The sequence below is a fragment of the Oncorhynchus tshawytscha genome, linkage group LG01 (assembly GCF_018296145.1).
Source record: "Oncorhynchus tshawytscha isolate Ot180627B linkage group LG01, Otsh_v2.0, whole genome shotgun sequence".
Lineage (NCBI taxonomy): Eukaryota > Metazoa > Chordata > Actinopteri > Salmoniformes > Salmonidae > Oncorhynchus > Oncorhynchus tshawytscha.
This window is the reverse complement of record NC_056429.1, coordinates 21,519,594-21,529,083: the sequence shown is the minus strand read 5'-3', so window position 1 is coordinate 21,529,083 and position 9,490 is coordinate 21,519,594. Positions and strand designations below refer to the sequence as shown.

The following is a 9,490-nucleotide window of genomic DNA, read 5'->3' as shown; positions in this document are numbered from 1 at the left end:
TCCTAACACCGTCTCGTCTCCTTCACACTTCACAGATCTGATATTACTAGTCATATGAAATCTGAGTGATTGGTTTTAGGAGAAGGGACAGGGGACAGAAATGGAACTGGGCGAGAGTGGATTGCTTTCATTTTTTACATTTTAGTAATTTAGCAGACATTTATCCAGAGCAATTTACAGTACATTATTCTTACAATAGCTAGGTGGGACAACCACACATCACAAGTATAGTAAGTACTCATTTCCTCAATAAAGTAGTTATCAGAAAAGTCAGAGCTAGGAGAGTTCAAGTGCAAGTGTTGTTTAGGAACGTTTTTTAATTTTTGGTGAGGAGTGGGATTATTTAAAACAAGGGTTCCCAAATATTTTCACACAAGCTCACCCTTCCAGCATTGGGAAACATCCCACGTCTATTTATATGAGCACAAGAACTGTTCATGACAAAAACTGTTCACACCCATCATGTTTATTTCCTGCAATTCTACACATTTTGTCACAGGTGCAGAGAAAGTTTAGCAGTTTCAAAGTTAATTTTCTTGCAATTCTATACATTTTGCCATGTCCAATGTGTATTCATGGGATTTGTCCTCATCAAGTACAATGCTATCTTGTGAGTCGTGACTTAGCATCGACACATTTCAGAAACTGCTGAGGTGATACACAGCCAATCAATGTTCTCTCACAGCAGTGATAATGAAATAACTCTCTCTGAGGATTTTCAAATGTGTTATCTTCCCTGTTGCTTATTAAAGAGCAAGTTAAGCCCAAGCAACATTGACACAATGAGTAAAAGAGTGATTCCATTTATTTTGCTCATGTGCAATGGATTGCTGTCTCACAATGTTTTATACAAGCTTGAGCAAGTTCTAAAAATGGATCATACATATACTACACTAAAAATATTTGATATGTTCAAATTCAATGGTTGTGCAAAATATGTTGAATTATTGCCATGACCCATACTTGTAGGTCATGTTCTTTCTATTGTTTACCTATTTGTTACCAACTGTAAAGTTGCCATGAGAAGCATGCTTTGTGCTAGTTTTCTTGTAGGGCTTGTGTAATGGGACATTTAAGATGAATGAAGTTCATATTCAGTTAAGTGATTATTAGCACATTGTAATATACTTTTTATTTCTGTAATACACATGATTCTGTTTGTGCAAGGTTGATGGTCACTAGACTTGAATGTTATGGACAGTTCTATCTGCTGATGGTGTTGGCGCCAGTCTGAAGGTGCCAGTTCTGAGGACACACGGGTTATTATTGTATTCTGTGAGACTGTGGTTGCAAAAGCATCATCTACTCTTCCTGGGGTCCACATGAAACATGACATAATACATAGTACAGAACATTATTAGTCAGACTGAAATACATACATTCAAAACATCACACATAGCCTACATATCACTACATACATATACTATTTAGTTCTAATGTATAATAAAGTGCAAATGACAATACAATATATATAAAATGTCTGTCTCTTTACAGTCCCCTTTGTGCACTAAGGTGTTCTTTTAGCAGTTTTTTTAAAACTTGTTTTATTGCTAGCTTGAGTTACCTGGGGTGGCAGAGAGTTCCACATAGTCATAGCTCTATTTAATTCTGTGCGTTTCCCAGCCTCTGTTCTGGACCTCGCAACCGGAAGGTCTCTTCACAGTGCCATGTTTTGTGTTGTACCAATTAGTGACCGAACTGTGTGTCAACTGCTTGAACAGACAGTTCGGTACTTTCAACACATCAATACCTTGCACAAATACCAATAGTGATGCAGTCAATCTCTCCTCAACTTTGAGCCAGGAGAGACTGACATGCATGTTACTGACACTTTCCCTTTGTGTACATTTAAGTGCGATACATGCTGCTTTGTTCTAGACCAACTTCAATTTACCTATGTCCTTCTTTGCCACACATGACCACACAGCTGGGCAGTAATCCAGGTGCAACAAAACTAGGTCCTATAGTACCTGTCTGGTCGACTGAGATGTCCAGAAGGCAGAGCAGCGCCATATTATGAACAGAACTCTTCCCATTTTAGCAACCATTGAGTCTAAATGTTTTGACCTTGACAGCTTGCTACTGTATCTAGGGTTACACCCAGCAGTTTAGTCTCCTCAACTTGTTCAATAACCACATTATTCAATAATAGATCTAAATGAGGTTTAGCACTGAGCAAGTGATTTGTCCCAAAAATTATGCTTTTCATTTTTGTAGATATTTAGCACCAGCCTATTGCTAGTTACCCATTCTAAAACTGACTGGAGCTCTGTGTTAAGTGTCTCAATTATTTATTTTACTGTTGCAGCGGACGTGTATACTGATGAGTCATCTGTAAAAACAGAAAACAATACTGGCCCTAGCCAGCTGCCATGCGGTACACCACACTCAACTGAATTTGCATGAGGCTTCCATTTATGAAAACCCTCTGAGATCTATTAGATAGGTATCTCTCAATCCATAATAAGGCAGAGGATGCAAATCCATAACACCTATGTTTTTTCAGCAATGTGTAATGATCAATGACATCAACAGCTGCACTGAATTGTAACAAAACAGCCCCCACAATCTTCTATCAGTCATTTGTGTCCAGTGCCGAGCATGTTGAGTGCCCTTCCCTATAAGCATGTTGAAAGTCTGTTCTTATTTTGTTTTCTGTAAAATAACTTTGTATTTGATCAAACACAGTTTTTTCCAAAAGTTTGCTAAGCACTTGTAACAGGCTAATCATTCCCTCCCAATCACCTGAGTGATGTATGACTGACATGAATCAGAACGCTCACTATACATTAACATCCAGCTGTCTGTACACGGACACCATTTTTAATGTGTAGTAGCTCACAACATAGTGACATAACTAATTAATTTAAACAACATATTTGCAGTAAGTACTTACATCATATAGACCTACAACTACAGTAATAACTGTGGAGGAATTCAAACCAAAACAAACATGTAAGTGTGTCTCTCGTGTTTTGTTCAGGGGGGTCTACATGTCCACTAATGTATATGTGTGTATGTATCGTGGGTGTGGGACAGCACTGTTTATTGAAACGAACTACACGTTTTAAGCTAAATCATGTTATTATAGTAAGTTGTAGGTACCAGAGACAACACATGATACAGCCTGCCGACCCAATACCCTCTCCTCGAAATTCCCACCAGGGAAATGTACAATTGCTCAAATGTGCACTGAATGGGTATATTATTGGTCAGCCCACCCCATATCAGGGATCATCAACTAGATTAAGCCGCAAGCCGATTTTTGGCAGATGGTCAGAGGTCCGGAACGTAATTACAAATAATTTGTAGACAGCGAATTGACCACAAGAAGATCATACAGATATACCATTTGACTAAAACCTAATAATTCCAAACCCTGCATACATTTATATACGATCACATAAATTATATTTTATTGGTCACATACACATGTAGCAGATGTTATTGCGGGTGTAGCGAAATGCTTGTAAGAAATATAGGAGCTAGAAGCAGAGCTGCTCTATCTGTCGACGCCATCTTGCACATGTGCAGTTGAAGTCGGAAGTTTACATACACCTTAGCCAAATACATTTAAGCTCAGAAGTTTACATACACTGAATTAGTATTTTGTAGCATTGCCTTTAAATTGTTTAACTTGGGTCAAATGTTTTGGGTAGCCTTCCACAAGCTTCCCAAAATAAGTTGGGTGGATTTTGGCCCATTCCTCCTGACAGAGCTGGCGTAAGTGAGTCAGGTTTGTAGGCCTCCTTGCTCACACACGCTTTTTCAGTTCGGCAAACAAATTTTCTATGGGATTGAGGTCAGGACTTTGTGATGGCCACTCCAATACCTTGACTTGGTTGTCCTTAAGCCATTTTGCCACAACTTTGAATGTATGCTTGTGGTCATTGTCCATTCGGAAGACCCATTTGCGACCAAGCTTTAACTTCCTGACTGATGTCTTGAGATGTTGCTTCAATATATCCACATAATTTTCCAGCCTCATGATGCCATCTCTTTTGTGAAGTGCAGCAAAGCAGCACCCCCACACCATGATGCTGCCACACCCATGCTTCACGGTTGGGATGGTGTTCTTCGGCCTCCAAACATAATGGTCATTATGGCCAAACAGTCCTATTTTTGTTTCATCAGACGAGGACATTCCTCCAAAAAGTATCATCCTTGTCTCCATGTGCAGTTGCAAACCGTATTCTGGCTTTTATATGGCGGTTTTTGAGCAGTCTTCTTTCTTGCTGAGCGGCATTTCAGGTTATGTCGATATAGGACTCGTTTTACTGTGGATATAGATAATTTTGTACCGTTTTCCTCCAGCATTTTCACAAGGTCCTTTGCTGCTGTACTGGGATTGATTTGCACTTTTCGCACCAAAGTACGTTCATCTCTAGGAGACAGAACGCGTCTCCTTCCTGAGCGGTATGACGGCTGCGTGGTCCCATGGTGTTTATACTTGCATACTATTGTTTGTACAGATGAACGTGGTACCTTCAGGCGTTTGGAAATTACTCCCAAGGGTGAACCAAACTTGTGGAGGTCTACAATTTTTTTTCTGAGGTCTTGGCTGATTGCTTTTGATTTTCCCATGTCAAGCAAAGAGGCACTGAGTTTGAAGGTAGACCTTGACATACATCCACAGGTAAACCACCAATTGACTCAAATTATGTTAACTAGCCTATCAGAAGCTTCTAAAGCCATGACATAATTTTCTGGAATTTTCCAAGCTGTTTAAAAGGCACAGTCAACTTCTGACCGACTGGAATTGTAATATATTATTTCACTTATAATTGACTGTCTGTAAACAATTGTTGGAAAAATGACTTGTGTCATGCACAGAGTAGATAACTTGCCAAAACTATAGTTTGTTAACAAGAAATGTGTGGAGTGGTTGAAAAACGGGTTTTAATGACTCCAAACTAAGTGTATGTAAATTCTGACTTCAACGGTCTCTCTTTATTGTGTGTGGGAATACTTTGGAAAAGATTTCCAGAATTAAAATGACAAGGAGCTGCGTTGGTGTTTTTAAGTCTTTTAGGTCCAACAACAGTTGGGGAACCCTGCAATATGGCATTCATTTCATTTCTCCTTATTCAAACTGGGACAATACTAACAAAGGAGATCAGTGAACAATCAGCACACGTGGATGAAACATTCAGTTCACTTCAGGACTACTATGTTTGGTATATTATTTGAAGAAGCTTTTACTCAAACATAGGGCTAGTCCAGATCAAATCACTTCCAACAGACAACCTTAACTTAAAAAGTAACTTTATATTACCTAAGGTGTCCTTAAAACTGTATTTCCATAGTACTAAGGTAGGCAGATATGATTTTCATTTGCGTTATGGGGTATTCAACACTGAATGGACTTCCTGCTACAATATAAACTCAACCCTTTCCCCAGCCGTATTTATGTGTGCTCCTTTCACCACCTTGTGGACTAACTTAAGACCTGCATGACTGTTTTACTACGTTGATTGGCCTCACTCCACAGGCCTTGTTCTCAGTTATTTTACAAAACAACACCATTGAATAGATGTAATACACAAACAATATACCGGTTTGAATGTATATTCCGGAAAAATTAAAATGTATGACAATACTGCACGGCTTCGAACGCTGCTCGTCTAATCAGCATCAAAACTACCCATTTCATCATTAAACATATGACACTGAGTTTAGAGCAGGAACACGGAGTACATTTAATGTCTCCACATACTACAATCTTAGATATGTACAAAAACATATATTCATTTTAGATAAGAGAACAATAACTAAATTACAGGACTGATTCAACTTCAAAAAAAAAGAAGTAAAATCTCTTAATACTGTGCTCATTTTCTAAAATTTAAAATGAAGAGAATGCCTTACAAGGTTCCTGGTTAGACAAACCTACATGGTTAAAAAAGATAACATTACTTGTTTATAAAAATAAAGACTATTTTAGATTTGGTTTCCTGTTTCAGTCTTCTATATGGACGGAACTAGTCTTCAAGCTGGAATTTATCAAGTGGTCAATGGTGCTCCCTTAGTGGCACATCTGTGATGTCATCTCTTTCTGTGGGGGCAGGAGTGATGGCAACATTATGATAGCAAAAGTACACAAATGTGCTTGTAAACATCACAATTCTAGGGTGCAATATTGGCAACTTCCCTTTCAGCTTCATTTGCAAAACAAACATGTAATATGTAAGAAAATATACAAAAATTACAACAAGATAGACAATTCAATAATTTTTTTCTCACTCACCAGTGGCTCGAGCTCCTTGTGGTCTGTGAGGTTAAACTCCGTTACAAAGTAATAGAAGTGCTTGTAACAGGTGTTGACGTGGGCCTCTGCACCCATCTGGTTCACACGATCAAAGTGATGGATGTAGACGTGGACGAACACACGGAACAGGCGAGACAAAATCTTCTTAGCTACCTGCATGAAGGTCTTTGGGAAGGGAGTACCTTCAAAAACCAAACATAAGATGACAAAAAGATTAAGACGTGTCCTCCTGTGACATGTAAAGTAAACACAAATGTGGTCATGCTCTCAACCTCATCTCTGTGGTTGGTTCAGTTTAATTGTCAGATTAATTCTCAACTTTCAAATATTACATTGGGTGCAAATACAATTGGTATAAATATTCTATGTTTTTGTGAATCAAGTGAGGGATGTTATTTTCTTGTCTACTGGAGGAACATGCTTGTATCACTTGATTGAGATATGTGAGCCTTGGAAATTACCACACCTAGGGCAGAGGATTCATATTTCCCTTCATTCATCAAGAATAGATGAAGTTATCAGTCTATCCTCTTACACTAATCTAATAGCATTTTAAAATGCATTCCTGGGGACATGTGTACATGCATTCCTATTTGTACCCTACTGTAGATTGTGTGACCATTTCTAAAGTCATTGCTTGGCTGTTTCTACAGCTAGTCAGACGCAAAGTTATGTGTGGTGGGAGGAAGTGAAGAACAGAAGGTTAAGAATTTCTGAATTATAGTAGATTAACTGATACAGCTGTTGCACTTTATAGTGACAGAGAACTCAAGGAATTCAGCCCATGAAGATGATTCAGACCTATTTATCATCATCATCATGAATAGCCAAATAACAGATCCCATCTACCTAGTTATCATTCTTTGTACATACCAATGTTGGTGGGGAAGATGTGCTCGTTGTTGATCTGTACCTCGATCCAGTCCATCAGCAGGCTCATGTATTTTGGGGCTGGCACGGCTGTGGGCTTCTTGTACTTGTGCTCGTCCTGCCAGCGGTACTCGTACTTGGGCCCTCCGGACATGACGGGGCAGGTCTGGTCGGTGCAGGAGTCGCTGATGGTGCCGTAGATGAGGTTGATGCGGTTGAAGAAGTCCACCACGTGAACAGCCACCCAGTCATTAAGGTCCTCTCCATGGGGCAACGCCACCGCCTGCTTCAGGTCCAGGCCTGCATTGAGAGACGCCTGGGCCTTCTTGTGCAGCTCAAAGCGCTGTGTCCCGGGCTCAAACTTACGCTTTGGCCGGAATGTCCTCTCCTTGTTGAAGACTTGCTTCAGGGCCATGGACATTGTTGCATGTGTCAGTTTGTTTATGTCTTAATGAATGATTTACTGGTTAGAACAACAGTGGAGCAGTTATACAATGGTTGTAATTTTCTCACAGATGGTTTTGGTCCTGAGGCTGAAGGGTCTAATCAGAGAGGGGGGGGGAATTATTTTGTGTCAGATTCACATATATTCCATATTGTCCAATTTAGCAGTAACGTGCAGTATTCAGTCTGATGCTGCAATGCCAACAACGTAGGCCCACAATGTATTTATTGGTGGCGCTTCTATAAATCTGTAACATTTCACAAATCTGCATCACCATTAGTTCTGTTGTTTGGTACAAATGCATAATAGTGTAAGTGTTTGTGGTGTCTCAATCCATTATTGAAAATTAATAACAAATTATTTTTAAAAATCCACGGATTAATCAGTTAATCAAATTAATAAACTATATTTAACTAACCAAAATATATAAACACATCTATGACTGCTGTCCAAAGAGTGGTAAATTCAAGGAAGTCTGTCCTCCAACATAACCTGAACATCAACTTCGAGAAGAATAACCCCAATCAGTTACAATGTTGCAAAGTGAGTATCGTCACAGAGTTAGTTAGTTACCACGTTGCAAAAAGTGAGGGTTGTTAGAATGTAGTTACAATTTGTTGCAAGCTATATGAGTAATTTCCTACTTTTCACAATACATTAAGGCCTGGTTCCGGAAAGCGAGACAGCATGTACAACCTAGCACAACTTTATGAAGTGACCTCAGACAATAACGACATGTCATATATTGAGGTTATTAATATGACTATATCTAGCCAGCAGACAGATAAAGTGGTCAGGAGCAAAAGTGAAAGAAACTAAGTATTGAAGCTAACGTTAGTCCATGATGTATCCTAGCGGTAGCCGGAGCGCTGATGCTACGATGCTTCAAAGATGACGGCGCCAAGTTTATTCATGAGAGAAAAAAGGATACAATCGCACTTCTTGCTTTTCGCATGATAAAGGTAATCACAAACTACTCCTTAAAACATGTTAATCATTATATAATTAAACGTAGAAATAGTGGGAGTAAATTGCTCCCAAACGAGCTGACCGTAAACGCAACCACTTTCCCCGAACTTAGATAGGCTAACGTTATCACTTACTTGTTACGCTTTAATGTTCCTTCCCTTGCTGTGTTCTCTTGAATATAATAAACTTTGCTAATCCTTTTTAAATATATAACAACGGCTACATTTGAATTCATGTATAACGTCAGTAGTTCTGAACATAGCGCTAAGTCTTTACTAAGGCAACTAAAATAAGCCCCTCCCTACCAAAAAAAAGAAGAAATAACAAGCACTTCCTCTGATTTTACGTCACTTTACACGGACCAAGCAGGCGCACATACAGTATTTCGTATGGAACTAATTGAGTTACAAAATAAACTGGATAATATATATAGATTAAAAGCAGAAGGAGCCTTTATTAGATCTAGGAAAAAATGGATTTGAGGAGGGAGAACAGAATTCATTCTATTTCTTTAGACTTTAGAAATTTCACTCTAAAAATAACACTATCCATAAGTTAACTAAACATTAATGGTGTTATTACAGATTACCAAAAATGAATCGCTAAATACTGTAGCATTTTTTACAGAAAATTGTATAGCTCTACGTACTGTCAGGAATCCATAGATATGTTTTTTAACTCACTGAATAATGTTCACTCTATCAGTGATATAGAATCTAAACAGTGTGATGAACCCATCAAAGTTGAAGAGATTATAGAGTATATCAAACATCTAAAGAACAATAAATCACCAGATGTTGATGGAATTACATCAGAATTGTACAAATTATTTTCTGAACAAGTAGCTCCCTTCCTATTTGAAGTCTTTTTAGAGAGTATTAAAAACAATGTTCTCCCTCCTACAATGACTCAGGGGTTAATAACACTGATACCTAAGC

The 9,490-nt window shown here is 38.6% G+C and overlaps 1 protein-coding gene across 1 annotated transcript; it reads right to left on the bottom strand.

Annotated features, from left to right (window-relative positions):
• Nucleotides 1-4,924: 4,924 nt before the first annotated feature.
• Nucleotides 4,925-8,869, bottom strand: LOC112242567 (MOB kinase activator 3A). The gene is made up of 4 exons (XM_024410486.2): nt 8,687-8,869; nt 7,142-7,680; nt 6,248-6,450; nt 4,925-6,055 (listed from the first exon to the last, which is right to left on the bottom strand). Exons 2-4 carry the CDS (start codon nt 7,557-7,559, stop codon nt 6,026-6,028), a joined length of 651 nt encoding a protein of 216 aa, XP_024266254.1. The 5' UTR covers nt 7,560-7,680; nt 8,687-8,869; the 3' UTR covers nt 4,925-6,025.
• Between the last annotated feature and the right edge of the window lie 621 nt (nt 8,870-9,490).

Coding starts and splice junctions, on each gene's coding strand:
- LOC112242567 (XM_024410486.2), bottom strand. CDS start 7,559: ATGTCCATGGCCCTGAAGCAAGTCTTCAACAAGGAGAGGACATTCCGG. Junction 6,451..7,141: donor CATCTTCCCCACCAACATTG/GTATGTACAAAG, acceptor TGGTTTTTGAAG/GTACTCCCTTCCCAAAGACC. Junction 6,056..6,247: donor ACAAGGAGCTCGAGCCACTG/GTGAGTGAGAAA, acceptor CTGCCCCCACAG/AAAGAGATGACATCACAGAT.